The 20491-nt window shown below is 44.0% G+C and overlaps 1 protein-coding gene across 1 annotated transcript in view; it reads right to left on the bottom strand.

Annotated features, from left to right (window-relative positions):
* Positions 1–20491, bottom strand: part of LOC310872544 (GDNF family receptor alpha-2-like) — a 197188-nt gene that overhangs the window by 13270 nt on the left and 163427 nt on the right. The window contains exons 5-7 of the mRNA XM_083784508.1: positions 18026–18138; positions 15752–15892; positions 2486–2664 (exon numbers count right to left, since the gene is read on the bottom strand). Of these exons, the coding sequence (XP_083640634.1) occupies positions 2486–2664; positions 15752–15892; positions 18026–18138 (433 nt within the window). The remainder of the gene's footprint in view (positions 1–2485; positions 2665–15751; positions 15893–18025; positions 18139–20491) is intronic.

A 20491-nucleotide genomic window follows, 5' to 3' on the forward strand; every position in this document is an offset into this window, starting at 1 on the left:
GAGAGAGAGAGAAAGAGAGACAGAGAGAGAGAGAGAAATGTGATGAGTTTTCCCCCACTCACTGTCCTTTTCACCCTCTCAATAGCGTAACATAATGTTTCATCCAAATGTCATCATCTTTGGAGTTTAGCGTAAAACCGCCTTATCGCATAAAAGATTCTGTCAAATTCCTGCCACGAAGCGTAGAGATGGAGTGTGATGGAGATGTGAAAGAGGGGATTAAGGCGACACGGTATAAGAAGAAAAAAAAATCAGCCTTTCGTGAAGAGCCGTGTCGCATGGAGTGCATTACGCCCAAACATTAATAACCAAAACAATGGCGGCGGCAGCAGCAGCTTGGCACGGAAACATTCAAGGTGTTAAATATAAAGAAATGGATGGGAACATTCTGCACGCTTGATGTTTTATTTTTAATATCATATGCCTCATGAGATATACCTGCTTGGAAAGCAACCGTAGCCATGACTTATTGGTATGGTGATGCCAACCTCCTTGATGTCCTTAGACAAAGAAACCAGCCTGAGGTGACGGGGCTTTCTCACCTTTTCTTTTTTAAATGTTGCCGCTACTGTTGGATCAGCCATAAACTACACAGGTTCATCCCGATGTTCTGGGCGTCTTTGTAACGTTAGTGTTAGTATTAAAAGCAGGTAAAAGAGTAACATTTGAGGCAGACTAGTAGAAGAGGTGCGGGTTTAAATCGCAGCTATGTCGGCTACAGGAAATACGTTGCCTGCGACCATGAGACCCGTTTCTGAATCGGTCTATACTGTACCTAATCCTCTTAATCGTGTCTTTTCTTGTGTGTTCTTTCTTAGTTTTAAACCATTTTAACTTGTTTTTTTTTAATCCTGGCCTACATTCACTACTACCTCTAGTAGCGACCGTAAACACTTTTTCATGATTGGCTGCTTCGTCTCTAGGCTGCCTCTAAACCAATGGGAGACTTACCCATAAAACCCATAGTCCGAACGTCATAAAACCCATACTCGTGAATCCATGAACTGAGGCAGAGGCTGCGGCAAACAAACTGTTTATACTAGGGGTGCACGATTATGAAATTATGACCGATATCCGGTTATTTGCAGGGTCATATCTGCCGAGACCGATTCGGACCGATTCCGATATTATACAGAGGACCACAATGGAAACAAGCCTATAGGCCCTATAGGGGCTTGGCCCAAAGCCTGTTAATAAAGTATTCAATCAATCAATAATTTGCCTACCGGTATACTCTTTTCCAAGTTTCTGTTTTCACAACTGAATGACTATACGAAGATATAAGATTTTATTTTATTTGACTTTTGTTAATCTATACACTAGAGGTACTTCATTTTCTTTTGCTGGTGAAAACCGATGAAATAATCTGGATTACTTTTTAGACGTTCCAATACCGATATGGCCTTTTTATACCGATTATATCGTGCATCTCTAGTTTATACTGTAGATGTTCATAAACGACAGCTTTCTTGTTTCCTAATAAGTTATATTGTTTCTGTTCTTTAGTAAAGGAACTTTGAGCAATTGTATAAAGGTACAGCATTACATAGATATTTGTCGCTGCATTGTCAGAGTCAGACGGAGGTGTTATGTCTCACTGACAGCCGTTTGATTGTGCTGCGCTCGTTGCATATCCCTGTGTTGCCTTTGTGATGATTGGGGGGGAATTGTCTGGGATCGACTACTTCAACAGTGTGATGATGCTGCTTTGCCGTTGTTGTTATGATTACTCTGAGTTTGAAAGTAAAGAAGAGTTGTGTTTAAGCTGTGTCATGGTCCACTGATTCACAATAATAGGAGGCGCTTGTTACGGATGTCGGGGCGTGGGTCTGCTACTATGACTGTTTGTCTGTGCGCGCGCCCTGTTTGTCGTCTCTGCAGATGGTGGTGGGGAGCGTTCCCTACGCTCCACCCTTGGCCGCCTACTCCCATCCTGCGCGTCCAACCAGCGCCTCCACCCTGTCTCGCCTGATGGCATAAAGTCCAACTGAAGACTGCGTTCCGGGCCGCTGTCAGTCTGTCATTTGTGTCTCTAGAGTAGGGAAGTGACAGCGCGCCCTCCGTGCAGGGAAGAGTGTTCAACTTGTACAGATCTATATACTATTAAGAGTAAGAAATCTCCTAAGAGAGGGTTATCACTGAAGTGTTAATTGAAGTCTCAAGTGTTTTCATATAACTGTGAATCACGAGCAGGTAGTATTTTCCCTATTAGTATTTTCACCATTGTCACCTTAGCTAGTTAGGCAGGCACCTTCACATGTACTTTTGTTTGATGGTAGGCATAAGAATAGAGTAGCCAGTTAGCGTTTTCTTTTGTTTACCAGTCAGATAGTCAGTATTGGTTAGTCAGGAGGACACAACACACAGAAATGAGTGTTGGGAGAGCTGCGTTAACAAGAGCTTGTAACTAAATAAAAACGACATTGGAGCAACTGGAACACAAGCCCCCCCCCTCCCCCTGCCCACTCCCAAACGGATCCAGTACCTTGCCTTGTAGCTCCCCCTCCCCGGCCTCGCTGTCACTGTGGATGTTGGGGGGTTCCGAGGTGGTCGTGAGGCCACCGTCGAGCGACGCCTTCACTGTCGCCACGGGCTCCGACACGGATTCGTCTTTGTACTGTGCGCTGTCGCCGCCGCTGTAGCCGAAGGCCTGGATGGCGTTCCCTGCAAGAGGAAGGAGGAGGAGGACAAGAGATATGAAGTAATGAGCTTTTTTGACTAGCTGTCTTCTCAGCAGGGAGCCCTGGCAGCGCTTGTAGACTCACAGCTCTAAGTCAACTTCTTGGTCCCCTGCCCGATGGTTGGCAAGCGAAGAGAATGGAGAGAGTGAGAGAGAGGGGGGGAGGGGATATATGCGGGCAGTGGTGGAAAACATACTACATTTTATTTTTTTACTTAAGTAAACGTATCGATACTGCAATCTAGAAACACTCTGTGTGTTACATGTAAAAGTATGGTAATCAAAATGTACTAAATATGTAGAAAGAAATCTTTTGAAAATAAGCAGATCTACAAGAGTTGTGAACTTGTGATCATGTAGATCTGCTATTTACAAATAGCCAAAGTTTAAATAGGGCTGGCTAAGTGGTTAATGTATGTTTTGTCATAATAAACAAAATCTACAAAGTAACAATAGTAACTATAAAGTTTTCAAATAATTGTACTGGTGTAAAAGTATAATATTTGTCTCTAAGATGTAGTGTAGTAGAACTACTGAAAGTATTGAAAATGGGAAATGCTCCAGTAAAGTAAAAGTACCTCAGAATTGTACAGTACTAATACTGTAAATATATAAAAGTACTAATATAAAGTAAATGTACTTTACACTGTTACAAGTACAGCCGACGGTGTGGTTTTTGCTTTGTCAGTCATTTCTCTCTGGGAGCTCTGCTCTGAGCTCTAATCAAACGCAGCCTGTGTCTGTTTGCGAGATCTGTAAACTTGGAAGGTCACTAAAGTCGTATTTTTTCTCCCCCGCTGTCTCCTTCACGGCCGACAGTGTTTAATTTAAAGATTCTCATCTGTACCGGCTGCCTTTATAATTGCTGACAAGTTTATGCTATTGATCCAGGAACTAGTAATTATCGCTCTATCAGAGTTGTGTGTGTGCTGGAGACATATAGTGGACATTGTATTCAGAGACAAACCACATTAGGCGATGTCCTTGACTCCACAGCACTCCTCACAAAAAAAAAAAAAAGCCACATTTATTGTTATGTCGCAACAAACCGTTTTCGGTCTGTTTTGCAAGAAGCTTGACGAACGTGGCTGGCGTAAACGTCTGCACTCAAGTTGATTAGTCCGCCATATCTGTTTGCCAATAAGAACGCCTGTTCAGCGGTTGGACATTTTGAGCAATAGAATCCTTTTAAAAAGCAAATAAATCAGCAGGCACGCTGCAAAGAAGTGGGGGCATGATGTGTGCTGTGTGCTTCATGCGTGTACCGTACCGAATCCACGAGAGCTTGTGTAATCATCTGCCTACGGATGTGTGTGTGTGTGTGTGTGTGTGCGCGTGCGTGTGTCCGACTGGCCGCCTGCACTTATACATGTCACCACAAGTATAGGTAGAATTTGAGAAATAGACATTGGCTGCGGTTACATGAGGGCTTTTTCATTCAGAATGAAAACTTCAGAATTAATTAATTCAGAAGTAAGTTTTTTGCTGCGTGTTTACATGGGAAATGGTCATTCCGGATGAGTGTTTACATGGACAATACTTTTAAATCCCATTATTTCATTCCACATCAGGTTTGGGGCTGGGAAGGCTTCTGATTGGATGGGGGGCAGGGCGCATATGTTTACGTCCAGTGGTGGACTTTACTTGAGTATTTCCAATTTCCAATACTTTTACTTCTACTCCACTTCACCATTTCAGGTAAAACAAAATAATAATAATAATAATAAAACACTTTTATGCCATATTACTTTATATTTGATGTATCCTGTAGCCTATGAGAGGTTGCTCTCAGAGATGTGAAATTAAACATGTCTAGTTTCTTATAATTAATCGCAAAACAAGAGCATAATATAGCCATACCAATTACAGCCATACCAATTACATGGAAACAAGCATGCGCAGAAAGACCAGAATGAACTTAAATCCGAATGAGTGTTTACATGAGTCCACAATTGTTTCAATAGGATTTAAAAATTGAATAATCCGGTCAGTTACATCAGATCTAAGTTTAAATCAGATTGGCCATTTTCATTCCGATTTAAGTTTTTGTAGGTGTTTACATGACAACTTTTAATAGGATTTAACTTTTATTCTGAATGAAAAGGGGATTTAACTGTCCATGTAAACGTAGCCATTGTTGCGAGGTCAATTTTCTTGGTCCTCCTCACAGGAGATTCAGGTTGGGTGTTAGGATAAGGATTAGACGGTTGTTGTGGTCTGGTTGTTGTGTAGTTGAAATAGCACAATTTAAAAGTGCGGGCTTGTAGATTAGTTCTTTTCGGTGAGAGACACCTTAGCATTAGGGTTGCAAAAATATATTATAAATATATTGTTTTTGGGAAGTTTAGAAATGTGTGTGTGTGTGTGTGTGTGTGTGTGTGTGTGTGTGTGTGTGTGCGTGCGTGCGTGCGTGTGTGTGTGTGTGTGTGTGTGTGTGTGTGTGTGTGTGTGCATAGGAGGACTTGGCTATGTTTCACCAGTTTCAATTGAAACGGGCCTCCACCCTCAGGGGGGCCTCCAAGCTCCAACTGAACGTCAGGCGTCTGTCAACCCCCACCACTCGTGGGCCTCTCTATCTCGTTTGTTAGATACATTCTTATTTGTTTACACGTCATGTCAAGTTGGTCACTTCATCATATTCTGTTGGTCAGCACAGATAGGCCCAGACCGTGTTCCATATTAGGTCATTCTTATTGTCACCCTTAATCTCCCATATCATCATTTACCCTTGGCCATAGGTCCTGTTTCGATGTTTGCGCCATGTTTATGATAAAATCATCATTATGTCAGGTCACCATGCACATGGCCATATTTATTATGGATTTCCTGACACCAGGTTCAGATTTAATATCCTTTTGAAGGTATTATTATCCAGTCCTTTCTAATTAGCATTAAATAGGTATCACAATTTATATCTATTAATTGGTCTTCGATCGCCCTTTATTTGTATCCATTAATTGGTATGTTCTCGCTGGTTCTATTAATCTCGCTCACTCACTGCCTTGCTCTCTCCCACAATGTTAAGTTACACCTATTGTATGTTAATAACCTGGGTACAATGTGCAGCATTGGGAGGTAAAGGGGAGACACTTTAATTGTGAAGGGACGGCAGGATGAGGAGAGGTGTTGTCGCTAATTGTCGAGACTAATGGCTGCGTATGATATTGAACAGTCAAACTATTTGTATCAGTACGGCTGTATCAACAAAATAATTATGGGGGCCTCATATTTGGTCTTGAAACGAGCCTCCAGATTCCTAAGGCCCATAGGCGGCGGGTGCGTTTTACCTTTGGGTAGGCTATAGAAGTGCGTTGGGGGGGGGGGATTCTCGCGGCCGAGCGGAGCGAGGCCGCCGCCGCGGATTTATTTATTTATTTATTTCCCAGATGGTCTAAAAATGAGTTATTTAGCATACTTTTACCAGTACCATACGCCTATACACAGACAACGACCTTTGGAAGTCTTTTTCTCAAGTCTCGAGTCAGTCAGTGACAGTGTAGATTACCCGGCGGTGTTGGCGTGTTGCTGCCCCTCCGGGAGTCGCGGCTCATGGCTCTCCACAGACGGCACAGAGACAGCAGTCACTCCGCTGAACGTGTCAGTGTTGCTGCGGTGGTGTGAACTGTGAACCGTGCGGGCACTGGCGCTGCTGAGTTCTGACACCTTCTATAATGCTGCGCACATATATTATATATATATAAAAAAAATACCCAGCATAATTTTTGGGAAGGCTAAGCCTTCCCTAGCCTTACGCACCCGCCGCCTATGCTAAGGCCGCCCCTGTGTGTGTGTGTGTGTGTGTGCGCGCACGTGTGCGCGCGCATACAATGTGCGTGCGTGCGTGTGTGTTTGTGTCTCTGCAAAAGCATGGCGTGATAAATCCATCTCCAGTCAACTTTTCTGCTAGATATGGTAAAAACCGGGGCACGGAGTACCTTTCAGCCGCTCTTCCATTTAAAGCACTGTGCTGCTTGTTTCTCTTTGTCCGCCGCCAACAGCATTTAATTGCTTTGCGACCACCTCCACTGTAAGGGTCAGTGAGCACGTTGAATAGATGTATGCACTGATAGAAGAAGTACTCACGTTTATTTTTACTTGAGTAAAAAGTAGCAATGCCCCTATTGTAGAAATGCAATACTATACAGTACATGTTCAATGTATGAAAATGTATCCAATTCCTTTGATCTACAGTAGGAAGCTTGTAGATCTGTTGTTTTCAAATTGCCAAAGTATATAGGCTAGGTCTGAAGTGGTTTTGTAACGATAATCCACATCTACAAAGTAAGTAGTAACTATACAGTTTTCAAAGTACAATATTTGCCTCTGAGATCTAGCGGAAATACCCCAGTGAAGTAAAAGTAGGCCTATACCTCCGAATTGTAGTCAAGTACTTTGGTTCTCAACGTGGGGTCCGGGGACCCCTAGAGGTCCTTGAGGGAGTTCTAGGGGATCCCCAGGTAAATGATAGTTTGGAACCAAATGGGCCCTTATGGGTCTGTAACAAATGGAACCAAATGGGCCCTTATGGGTCTGTAACAAATGGAACCAAATGGACCCTTATGGGTCTGTAACAAATGGAACCAAATGGGCCCTTATGGGTCTGTAACAAATGGAACCAAATGGACCCTTATAGGTCTGTAACAAATGGAACCAAATGGACCCTTATGATTCTGTAACAAATGGAACCAAATGGACCCTCATGGATCTGTAACAAATGGAACCAAATGGACCCTTATAGGTCTGTAACAAATGGAACCAAATGGACCCTTATAGGTCTGTAACAAATGGAACCAAATGGACCCTCATGGGTCTGTAACAAATGGAACCAAATGGACCCTTATAGGTCTGTAACAAATGGAACCAAATGGACCCTTATAGGTCTGTAACAAATGGAACCAAATGGACCCTTATGGGTCTGTAACAAATGGAACCAAATGGACCCTTATGGGTCTGTAACAAATGGACCCTCATGGGTCTGTAACAAATGGAACCAAATGGACCCTAGCGGCTAGCGGTGTTGTATTTAGTATGTGTGACCCAAGTGCACAGCAAGAGAGGAGGCGTTGTTCAGGTGTTGTTCAGGTTTATTCACAAACGTATTTAGGGAAAGGAGTGGGGTAGCAGAAGATTGGTGGCTCTCCAGGTTGGCCAAACTCAGCGTGGGAATCCAAGCACTGGGAGGAGGAGAGGAAGCGTCAGTCTTCCGAGGAAAACAACCACCACAGGAAAGACAACAAAAGCAGGAGCTGCAACTGTGTAAAGTTGAACAGCTGGGAAAATAGCTGCGTAAAGCTAAAACTGTAACTAGCACTATAACTCAGTTTAACAATGCTATAGGCTTGGCCTGTACTTTACTAGTGAAGCTCTGGCATGGAATGAAGGGTATAGACTGGGCTTTTGTAGAGGCAGTGCTTGATTGTAGGATGGAAGACAGGTGCGGAGAATTGGTGAAGGAGAGCAGGTGTGCTGAGTAGAGCCATGGAGTAGTCAGTGTGGGATAGTGGCTATAAGCAGTGCTTGCATGTGAAGGTGAGGAGGAGTGAGCCGTAACAAGCAGGTCCATTTCGTTCCATTTGTACACTCTCAGAGTTAAATTAACATTGATTTTACGATATAAATTGGGATCTCAGAGATACATAGAAATGCCACTAAATGGGGGTCCGTAGCCTAATGCATGTCAAACTGGGGGTCCTTGAACTATTTTCACAACTTCTGCTTTCCACTTTTAACTTTCCCTAAAAGAAGTTGAAATATGTATACGCATGTACACACGCACACATGTGTAGAGTGTAGACACATACCGGGCACACTTTAACGCGTACATGAAAAGGACCCTTCATATTTTGCTAGCGCTAAACGTTCCAGGTATGTACTGTATATGGGCCTATATAAAAATAAACGTCTTTTTGCAAAAAGAAACGGCGTGGATAAAAGCTCAAGCCGTTAAATAAAGCCACAAAGAGCTGGCGAGGCGGCGGGGAGAGGAGACGTGATGTTTTTGCAATCCGTTCGTCAGGGTTTGTCTCTGGCTTCGGCGGCTATCCCCCCTCCTCGCGGACGCCCCGGCTTCTACTATGGGGGGAATAAAAAGTCATAAATCAAACTGGTCGACTGCGAGGGGGATCCACAGAGGATGTTTTCACTGCACCAAAATGTTCCGCCGAGTTGATTAAGCTCATTGCCGACAGCGATTCCACTTTTTTTTCCTTCCCTACTTTCTTCTTCTTTTTTTAATGACTCTGGTTTAAGTTGTTTTTTCCTAAACTCCGTGGACAGAACATGCCTCCACATCGCCCCCTACCTGCAGGGACAGATGGTGCGACAGAGGCGACGAGAGAGAGAGAGAGAGAGAGAGAGAGAGAGAGAGAGAGAGAGAGAGAGAGAGAGAGAGAGAGAGAGAGAGAGAGAGAGAGAGTAGTAGGGCTGGGACATTTAATTATATCGAAATCGATACCTTTGAATGTATACTTTTGACTGTCGAATAATCTAGAAGCAGCTGTGACATTTTTGGATAGAAAAAAAACATATACAGTAGGCTATAGAGTAACATAGTTAGTCTGATCAATCACTTAACCATGTATTATTCGTCGTTGTACAATGGCGCCATATAACTAAAATGGCTCACAACACATTAACGCATATATATATATATATATATATATATATATATATATATATATATATTGTCCATTAATCGCAATCGAGGCAAAAAGCTTGAGAATCCTGATAATTGATTTGAAATCATCTGGCACTAGGACAGAGCTGGAGTAAAAGGCATCTCTGCAATGTGCAAATGTGTACTTGTTAAATAACGTGTGCTTATGTAGCGTGTCAAACCTGCACGCTTATCTATTTGTGTGAGAGAGAGAGAGAGAGAGAGAGAGAGAGAGATGGAATGTGATTTGGCTACTATTCGCTTATGTATAAGCTCACATGTTTTTTTTTCCTCTCCCATTCTCCTTTCCTTTGCCTCTAGCTCTGCGGGCATATTATCTTCCACATGAAGGCACATATAAGACTTAAAAACTTCCCCATCCATGAGTGTCCAATTGGCTTTTTTCTGTTTTGTTTTTTTGTTGTTTTTTTGTACCCGTAGGGCCAGATCAGAACACAGAGCATGGGCGTTGTGTAAGTACACTATATGTACTGTATGTGATTCTCCCTGATATACGTGGCTTGTATTGGAATAAGGCTTTAGCTCTGCTTCCCTCCTGCCCACGAGAAATGATAACCTGTTATAGGGTCCTTTCATTCCTGCTGTATGTGCAGGAAGCACTGTGCGGAGAGGATGATAGAGGCGTGGAGGCAAGCAGTAGCAGTTGTAGTATTAGCAGCAGTTTGTGGGGGGTTTTGAATAATATGATTTGTCTCCGGTTTATCCCATTAAGACCTGAGGCCATTCATTCTAAATGAGTTAAAACAGTTTCCTGGAGAAAAAATAACAACATTATGTTGCTATATCAGTGGTGCGCAAACTTTTTCATGCCAAAGGACCCCACAAAAGGATTGCCCGGCATTGGACCGACTACCTATTTTTCCCCCCAGAGAAGCAAAGATTCGAGTTAAAAAGGTTCAATATGTGTATTAAAAGATTTGCCTGCATAAAAAAAAAAAAAAAACTAAAACTTGGCAGATCGACAAGCTCATATCGCGGCCCGAAGTGATGCAATATGTACATTGTAGATCTGCTATTTTTGAAAAGCCAAAGATGCTTTCCCGGATTTAACGGATTATTCTAGCATACCGTATATATTCATACTTATTTGTAAAGATTTATTTTTTCCCTCCCGCCGTGTGCGTTCACCTCCCTTGTGCGTCGGAGAGTAAAAAAGCCCGCTCCATCTCTGGTATAGTTTATCTCCTGTTCCCCTCCACTGCAGAGGAGAGGAGAGGAGAGGAGAGGAGAGGAGAGGAGAGGAGAGGAGAGGAGAGGAGAGGAGAGGAGAGGAGAGGAGAGGAGAGGAGGGGGAGATGCTGCATTTTTGTGTTATTTTTCAGTGACGCCTCCTCAGCTCCCTGCCTCATCCCTCATCCTGCAAGCTCAGCGAAAAACGGTCGAGCCGAGCAATCTATTGAAACGGTCCAAAAGCATTACCCACACAATGGAACATGTTCAAGGCGATGCCGCCTTGTGTATAGCGGGTGCGGTGACACCGCCGCCGCCGCGCGGTTACATGGCGGTGGCGGGCGGGCGGGCGGGTGGGCGCGGGAGGCGCCAAAGGCATCAACAGGATGCCGGAGGTGAGCTCGCTCCGATGGCGTCGTGCTCTGGCATTTTTTTCCGCGTGGCGTTGCATATTGTCGCTGTCAGGCGGAAACCTCTTATGTCCGCCCTCTAACGTTTTGTGTTAACTTTCCGTAAATTAGACGCTGCACTTGATCATACTGCAGCGTCACACGAAAGCATCAAAAGGTGCAGATCCACACAGCTAGCTCAAGCAGCTCATTTGAATTTGAATCCTGGAAAGTAACAGTTTTGGGCATATGAGGTTTGACACCCGACGGAGAAAATAATATCATGTGAGCGTATGCGTCAAAACAGCAGGGATGATAAGATTGTAGCAGTCTTGTATAATTTCGACTCGTACGAGATCTATTCCCCTTTCATGACACCCCCTCCTCCTCCTCCTCCTTCCCTCCGCCCCCGTAAGGGATATATGTCCCTTTAACCCACTAAGATTGAACGTGGGAAATGGCATGCAAATTATTTCTTTTGTATTAATGAAGAAAAAAATCAGTGGTATATAGAATATCTCGCCCAAAGGAAGGAAGGAAGGATGGGGCAAGTGATAAGAAATTACTTTTTTTTTCCTCCTTTTCTTAAAGAACATTTTAATTCCACCGTAATCAGCGAGAGGGAACGAGGGTTTTCAAACGGACAGCTGATTTCCCTCCGGGGCTTGCAGACGTTTCACTCCGCCGTGTTCGTCCGTCCGTCCGTCCGTCCGTCCGTCCGTCCGTCCGTCCGTCCCGCCCACTTTCCACTCATGCATCCATCCAATCAGCCCTTTCTATCCATCCAATCTACTGGAACTCACTGAGGTTCTTACTATGCACCTTTCTTTATTTGTTCCCCATTACTCCTCTGCCATCGGTATACCTTTCTTTCTTTCTTTCTTTCTTTCTTTCTTTCTTTCTTTCTTTCTTTCGACTGTTCAAAGACGCTGTATACGGGCACGGTGGCACAGTCGGTATAGTGCTGTCGCCTCACAGCTAGAAGGTCACATGGGTTCCCCCCTGTCAGGCGTAAAGCAGCGACTTGGACTCTCATGCATGAAGGAATCATGAGTTCAAGTCCGTTGCTCTCCCCAGGTTGGCGTGGGATAACAATTATAGTAAAAAAATTAAATGACACTCTATCCATGTATCACTGGAAGATGTGAAATAAATAAATAAATCCATGCCGAGGGTTCCATACCGATTTACCCGCACCAACGGTAAATCTCTTCTTGTCACACGAGTCCATGAGTTAATTAAAACGTTAATTATGAATTGAGTGGGCAAAACCATACCTATATATTAGATTGTTATCACCATGAAACTTCCCCAATTGAGTTCTTACACAAAGACAATGATTTAATACAAATTTTACATTTTTAAATATGCAAATTAGGCATTATGTAGGAAAATGTGCAAAATAATCGAAAATATGAAAAAGCTACTACTGTGGAAGGGTTATCATGTATTAATTAACTTCTCCTATAAACAATTTTGGAGCTCTGGCTCATGGACTAAGAACCAAAAAGAACTGAACCGGTTCCCATTGGGAACCAACCGGTGGAAAGGGGGTCTCCGTAGCTTCCGCCTCGAACTGCATTTGACCCCGCCTACCTTCTTAAACCCCCAGTGCAATATATAAAAAAAAAAAAAAAAAAAAAAAAACATTTTGCCATGGTTCACATACACATTATCAACAGAATTCAGCAAACAGAATTCAGCAAAAAAACGGCTACTGCGGAATTCTCCTTTAAGTAAAAATACTTATATTGTACTGCTTCTATCACTGCTTGTTCACCTCATTCAACCCCACACACCTCCACTCACCACCACACCCTGGTGATGTGTACAGTCAGTGCACTCCACACAACAACATGCCTCCCGGCCCAGACAGATCATCATCGCAGGGTTACACAATCTGACATAAAACCATGAAAGATGCAGAAGATGGCAGCTCGACCTCTCCCTGCTCAGCGCCAGGCCGGGGCCGCGGTGGGTTCCCAGCGCTCGGGCTGACAGCTGCAGCACCACGCTATCACATCACACGCTTGTGAAACAACATCAATATCCCATGACCGGCCGCTAGACAACTCTTTTGTTTTTTAATCTGTGCTTTATTCGTCTCTGTCAGCGCCTCATGTGTCCAAAACGGTTACTGTTCAGGATGCAAATTCAGAAGTAGCAAAAGTAGCATAGCTCGAAACGCGCCGCAAATAATATGCTACTTTTAAAAATAGTCTTCAATAATTCTTAGGGAAGCTGTTGAATATACTTATGTGGAATGGTTACTGTTATACTGAAAACATATGCCAGTGCGAGATTATATCAAACACTTTATTGGAACAAGCTTCATGATATCCTCAGTATCAGCTATTTTAACACAACTAAATTAATTATCATAATTTGTCCTCATTTTGCATTGCTAGAAGTAAAATAAAGTTCTTTGTATGGGTCAAATTAGATCCGTAACATGTGTAACCATGCTGCCGAATTTGCTGAGTCCACCTTACGTTTGATTTATAATCGGTCAGATAGCGTATGTCTGTGGAGTGAGATGTTCTGAAGCCAGATTGGATTTTTTTTTTTATCGAGGGTCTCTCCAGAGCATGGAGTAAGACAAAGTTACAACATTGAAGGGGGGGCAGAAAACAGCCCTGGTCACGTGATTCACTGCCACTGTAAAGCCCATAGACTCCAATGTATTCCGTGTAAACTTCCGGGTTCAGGCCTTCGTCACTATTCGCCAATAGAAGTCTATATGTAGAAGATGACATTGGACTGGCCACATGAAGTGAACGGAGTTGTCGCAACTCTGTCTTACTCTATGGCTCTTGTTCTCTCTCTCTCTCTCTCTCTCTCTCTCTCTCTAACTCTGAGTTGGAGCATAGAATATAAATAGGGTGGTAGTTGGCAGGGGTCTAACGGGCTTCCTTTTTTTTGTACAGAGGGGTGACTCTCACTAGTTTGGAATCTGGCTCTCAGCCCCTGGCTGATGGAGAGGCTTGTTATGTGGGCAATAATTGGGGCAATAGATTTGGCTGCGTCTCTGAGAATGTGGAGGCATATTTGTCGTGGCCTGTGGCCTTGTTTTGTTGTATGGGCGCTCAGTGTTTTTTTTTTAAAACATCATCAGTTGTCACCATAGTGAGTTTAAAATAACCTTGGGCGTCACCAGGCTTTTCACCACGGAGGGAAGCCTATTCATTCTAAAACTGAGCCGTGTCATTCGGTTTTAGAAATCACACCGTGTCAAACTGAGTGGTGCAACTGACCCCCCCCCCCCCCCTCCTCCTCTCTCTCTCTCTCTCTCATTAGCAGGCAACAGTGTAGCACTATCTCTCTCTCTCTGTTTCTGGCACAACAGCGCCCCTACTGGTAGCCTACTCATTAAAGTCACATACTGTAGTCACATACATAGGGCTGTATTTTGCGTGTCTTAAGTACCTGGTCTCATTACTTAACTTAAGACTTGGAGGCGTGGTCAATGCTCTTTGGCCACTCAGAATAGCCAAATGGCATTGATCACGCCTCCAGGTCTTAAGTTAAGTAATGAGACCTGGTACTTAAGACACTCAAAATACAGCCCTATAGTCACATAGGTTAACACATAGCCACATAGTCACATAGGTTAACACGGACTGGCTGTTCCTTGGAGTGGTTGCACCACTCAAAAAATGGGGAACAAAATCACTCGTGTTCCGGTGGTGTGTTCCAGTTGGCGTTTGTTCCCCACATAATGCGAATCAATTTGTGTAGTCTTGCTAGTCCCGCTACGAGTAAGAATAAAAGCTGAACATACCAAACGATTATTACAGCAAAAGAAACAAAAGGATTATAGCACACACATTTCAAACTAGCTGAGTCATTTTGGAGGTGCATGGCGCCGGTCGAGTGTTCTGGCCGCCTAAAATTATTTCCCGCTCATCAAACCTTGTACACTCAAGACACTGACTGCCCCCGCTGCCACCCTTAGATCTCCATACTGTATATATATGCATGGAGCTGAGCTGTTCTGACATTCCATATGTTAATCTGACCACATCAAACCTTGTACACTCAAGACACTGCCCCCGCTGCCACCCTCCATACTGTATATATGCATGGAGCTGACCTGTTCTGACATTCCATATGTTGATCTGATCACATCAAACCCTGTGCACTCACTCAAGACACACTCACATTATATGGCCACTTTTGTGCGTGAGAAATTTCCCAGATTTGTGAGCGTCGGCATGCAGGCGCACGCTACAGGGAACGTTGTGTAGTAACATCCATGTTCCGCAGTAGAAATGTTAGTAGAATGAAAACAAAGAAGCACCGCCGGAACGAGAGCGATGAAGGAGAGTAAACGGGCCGACATCCTGTCTCTACACGGGGAATTGGGAAGTGAATTCAAAGGATTCATTTTGCCTCCCTTGTTTTTGTCGAGGGGTTCCCAGATTGCCTTTCGCCCTCACTCGAAATGCATTTGAAACCCCTGATCTATACTTTGCCTCGAGTACTGCGGTTGACTGCTTTGTTCAAATGTTTCCCATCATGGAAAATTGTACTTTTTTTACTTGTATTACCTTGTGTTGTTCTTGCTTCCTGTAAATCGCTCTGAAATGCCTAAATCGTGAATTGTAAATTGTGGCGCGGTGTGGATATAAGATACTGTAGATAGATTGTCTCACTCAGGCAGGTGTTTTGTAAATTGTGCTGCGGTGTGGATGGATGGATATAGATTGTCTCACTCAGGCAGGTGTTTTGTAAATTGTGATGCGGTGTGGATGGATGGATAATAGATTGTCTCACTCAGGCAGGTGTTTTGTAAATTGTGCTGCGGTGTGGATGGATGGATATAGATTGTCTCACTCAGGCAGGTGTTTTCGGTGAAGTCCTGCAGGAAGTTCAGGCACTCCTCTTCCCGGTTGCCGCTGCCTTTGCAGGTGCACCACGGACTCACCGTCCAGTTGGTGTAGCTGCTGTCCACGTAGTTGGGAGTCATGTCCGTCCCTGAAATGGACGCACGCGCGCACGCGCGCGCGCACACACACACACACACACACACACACACACACACACACACACACACACACACACACACACACACACACACACACACACACACACACACACACACACACACACCCATATATCAAATCCCTACTCCACACAAAAGTAGTGACAATAGCAGATCCACAAGCTCACAACGCATCACATTGTGACACATTTTCACTCTGTTAAAATGTGTTTTCAGATGAAGAATAGAAACATACAGTAACACACACACACACACACACACACACACACACACACACACACACACACACACACACACACACACACACACACACACACACCCTCACACACACACACACACACACACACACACACACACACACACACACACACACACACACACACACACACACACACACACACACAACACATTAGGACAGTGGTTACGGGCACTAATGGACAATAATGGACTACATTATTGCAAATAGTATATAAAATGGACATACGGGGGTATTAGTCATAAAGGCCATGTGGGGTTGCAGCACTATGGATGTTTATGAGAAGGTGAGGCCGTTCTATAATGCTTGTTTTAGATATGAAGAGTCCATTACAATTATGGATAGTTGTTAGCCGAGCAAGTGCTTTATATACGATGCAGGGCCGCGGCCTGACAGTATACTGTTATTCCGAAAATGGACCGCTGCAGTGTGTGTGTGTGTGTGTGTGGTGTGTGGCCAGGCAACGCATGAGTCAGGGATGTCACGGTGTAGCATTTTGCAGCATTTTCAGAAAGAAAAAAAGACTCACAAACAGTAACATCACGGTGTATTATCGTCCTCTACCCAGGGAGTTATGAAATGCGACTCAGAGAGGCAGAGAGAGATGAGAGAGAGAGAGAGAGAAGAGTGGGAGACAGAGGAGAGACTAACTCACTCACTGTTTTGTTTCGGTATTCTTTCAGAGCCAATTGTATGCCTAATTTCAGAGGAATTAAAGCGTCTTTGGAATTCCCTCTGCGTGCCGGCGCTCTCCAGACGACGGCCGCGACGCGTGCGGGGCCGTGCCTGCACATCGCTGCGGCCGCCGTTAGCGTGGCTGTCTGTCTGTCCACTAGTGTGGAAGAATGTGCTTTTTGCCAAGGCCAGTTCTCTGTCTCTCTCTCTCTCCACTGTTTGAAGAACATTTACCACGGGCAAACAGATGGCCACTGAGTTGGTTTAATTAAGTAAACTCTCTCTCTCTCTCTCTCTCTGTGCTCCTCCTCCCCTCTCAACACCACTGAAGTCCCCCTGCGCTGTAAGTGGATATTGGAACACACTCACGCACGCTGCGCGCGCGCATACAGATGTGTTTCACTAACTTGTGAGGACATATTGAAAATATAGCTGAAAGAATTACAGATCTACAAGCGCAACAATGCGCCACAGCATTTAAAATAGGGAAATGTCTGAACGTCAAACCCTGCCTTAAACCATAAACCTCTAGATCACTAGAAAGTCCTCGTCCTATAACGATAACCCCAACCTGAATCTTTTCCTAATTGGTCCTCACAACCTCCAATTCTACAAACTGGTGTCAAACTGTCTGTCACAGAGCCCTGTCAACCAACATTCTCTATCGCATACTGTAGCACATCACAGGTTTGTGAAGTAAAGTAAGTGTGGTGTGTGTGTGTGTGTGTGTGTGGCAATCACCTTTGCCCTCTTTGCAACTTCGGTCTAAACCTAGCCATGCTCGCCCACCCCGCAACACACAATCCACACAACCCACACACATGGATGGGGATGACAATCGTTTATCGTGATCAAATCACAGCACCACGTAGACCCGTTGTACTTGATAAAACGGACCAGTGAGGAGTGCATTTGGGTATGCTCTTATTTCACAATAATCACAGATAATCACATAATTCTTGCTGCAATAATCACAACATGTAATTTTCATATCGCTCCATCCCCACACACACACACACGCACGCACGCACACGCACGCACGCACGCACGGCACGCACGCACACGCACGCACGCTACGCACGCACCATACATACATACACACACACACACACACACACACACACACACACAGAAACAACGGGATGGCCATGCAGGAGCTTTGGCTTGTACTGACCGATCAGTCTGGTGTAAGAAGCCAGGCAGGCCTGGTAGTTGTCTTCATTGGGACAGCTGCTCGCCGTGTGCTGAGTCACCAGGCAATTCATGTGGAAGTCAGCCAGCCTGGACCTGTACAGCGCACGCACGCACGCACGCACTCAACACACACACAAACACACACAACACACACACACACACACACACACACACACACACACACACACCACACACACACACACACACACACAACACACGTTATAGTTTATATCAAAACAAATGGTCACAGGATATATATGCATAAAGCTCTGGACATTTTGCCATGATAAAAAGCCGTTATATGCTATAAGAAAAAGTATGTTAGTGCTCCATTATCCAAAAGACAAAGATCTCTGTGTGCCCAACTTCGTTCTGGGATCTTTGCCCCTGCACCTTGAGACTGGTATTGGTATAGAGGAGTAATAAGAGAAGAGCGGATTTACTGCACTTACTGTGATATACGATATTGAGAATGAGTTCCAATTTATATTTTACTGCCCTTTACGTCTAAGAAAAAGTTTAGTAGGTGTGGAAACCTGGATCTGATATGGCTAAGCGACACAGAGAGTCCTGGATTAGGATTTTTGAACACAAGATATTCGCACTATGCAGAATAGGCTACTTAGAGAAAGCGTGGACAAACGGACAAAGAAAACCTATACGAGATGTAATTTATTTCTGTTTTTGGTATTAACCAAGTATTTTCTTTTTTTGTAGATTGTGTTCAGGAAGTGAATGTGATCTTAGTTTATTTATGTTTTTGGTGTCTTATAAGACCTGAGATGTTGGGTCTTTTATGACAAGAAACAAAAAAAGAAAATGCTTTCATTCACCGCTATGCGCTACGCGCGCACACACACACACACCACACCACACACACACACACCACACCACCACACACACACACACACCACACCACACACACACACACACACACACACACACACACACACACACACACACCACACACACAGACAACCCACAGCAAATGACGGAGGGACACACGGAACGAACAGTGCAATACCATTACCACAAACCACGCACAGGCACTTGCGCAAGCACACACACACATTTCAAGCAATGCGTGTCATTTTGGCAGTGGTACTGTACTGCACTGGACCAGCATGTGGGCAGTGCGAAGTCAATAGTGTCCTGAAACCAGTAGGAAATCCTGACTTCCCTGAAAGTTCATATAATGGCCTGTTGTGGCGCTGTCATTGGACCCAAAAAACACCATAGCTCCATAGAGGTCCATGTATTTGGGCCCAACTTCACCTAGACTGTATTACCTTAATACACATGTCATGAATACTTTCTGCTTCTCAGTCACTGGTTTAAAGTCTCATTTCTCATGTCATAATATTCTTTTAGGAAAAGAATGACCATAAAGTCGAGTATGTTCTGAGGGGCGTGGCTACCGTTGCAGTCTATGATCAGGATGTTTTCAAAAGATTACTTTTACTTCTTGTACTTTAAATACATTTTGATGCCGATACTTTTGTACTTTTACTTGAGCACATTTTTAATACAGGACTTCTACTCTTAACGGAGTACATCAAGTGTAGCCTACAAGTGTACATCAAGTGATCTCGCACCTAAGGTCTTCCACTGCTGGCCTGCTCGCTTTGCCTAAAAAAATGGCAACAAAAAAATACGGGGAAGCAGCTTTTTGCTTCTACGGGCCGACGGCATGGAACAAGCTCCCACTGTACCTTCGTCAGGCAGCCTCTGTAGACATTTTTAAAGCACGGCTCAAGACCCACTTCTACAACATTGCTTTTAATTTATCTTTTATTTTTTGTTATTCATGTCCTCACTGTATTGCATTACTGCTTGTTTTTTAATGTCTTTGCCTTGCTTTTCTTTTTTTTCTCCATTGCTCTGTAAAGCACTTTGAGCTGCATTTCATGTCATGAAAGGTGCTATACAAATAAAGTTTTATTATTATTATTATTATTATTACATTGCAGTATTGATGCTTTTACTTAATAAGTAAAACATTTGAGTACTTTTTTCCACCACTGTGTATTATTTACTGTTTACAGCATACAGTCACACAAAGTCATGGCCTGCAGTTTGAGGGAGATATCTCCCTCCACCATCCTGCTTCTATGTTATATTATATCTCGGCCATCTTTGAATTGTTGTCCCGCCCCCGCCGTTAAAAAAACCCAGTGAGCTTTGTCTCTGTGTGTGTTTGCGATAAGAAGCCTTAAGTCTGCCCAGGCCCTTTGGTGTTTGTGTGTGTGTGTGTGTGTGTGTGTGTGTGTGTGTGTGTGTGTGTGTGTGTGTGTGTGTGTGTGTGTGTGTGCACGTGCACGTGCTGGGGGGGAGATTGGCACACCTAATCCCTGCATTCATACTTCGTCGTGCGACAGTGTGTCACACGCGCAGAAAGGTGAGAAGTACTCACATTTAATCAGTGGTATAAATTACCTTTACTTAC

Source organism: Protomyctophum parallelum, assembly GCF_964188405.1.
Source record: "Protomyctophum parallelum genome assembly, chromosome: 15".
NCBI classification, from domain to species: Eukaryota; Metazoa; Chordata; class Actinopteri; order Myctophiformes; family Myctophidae; genus Protomyctophum; species Protomyctophum parallelum.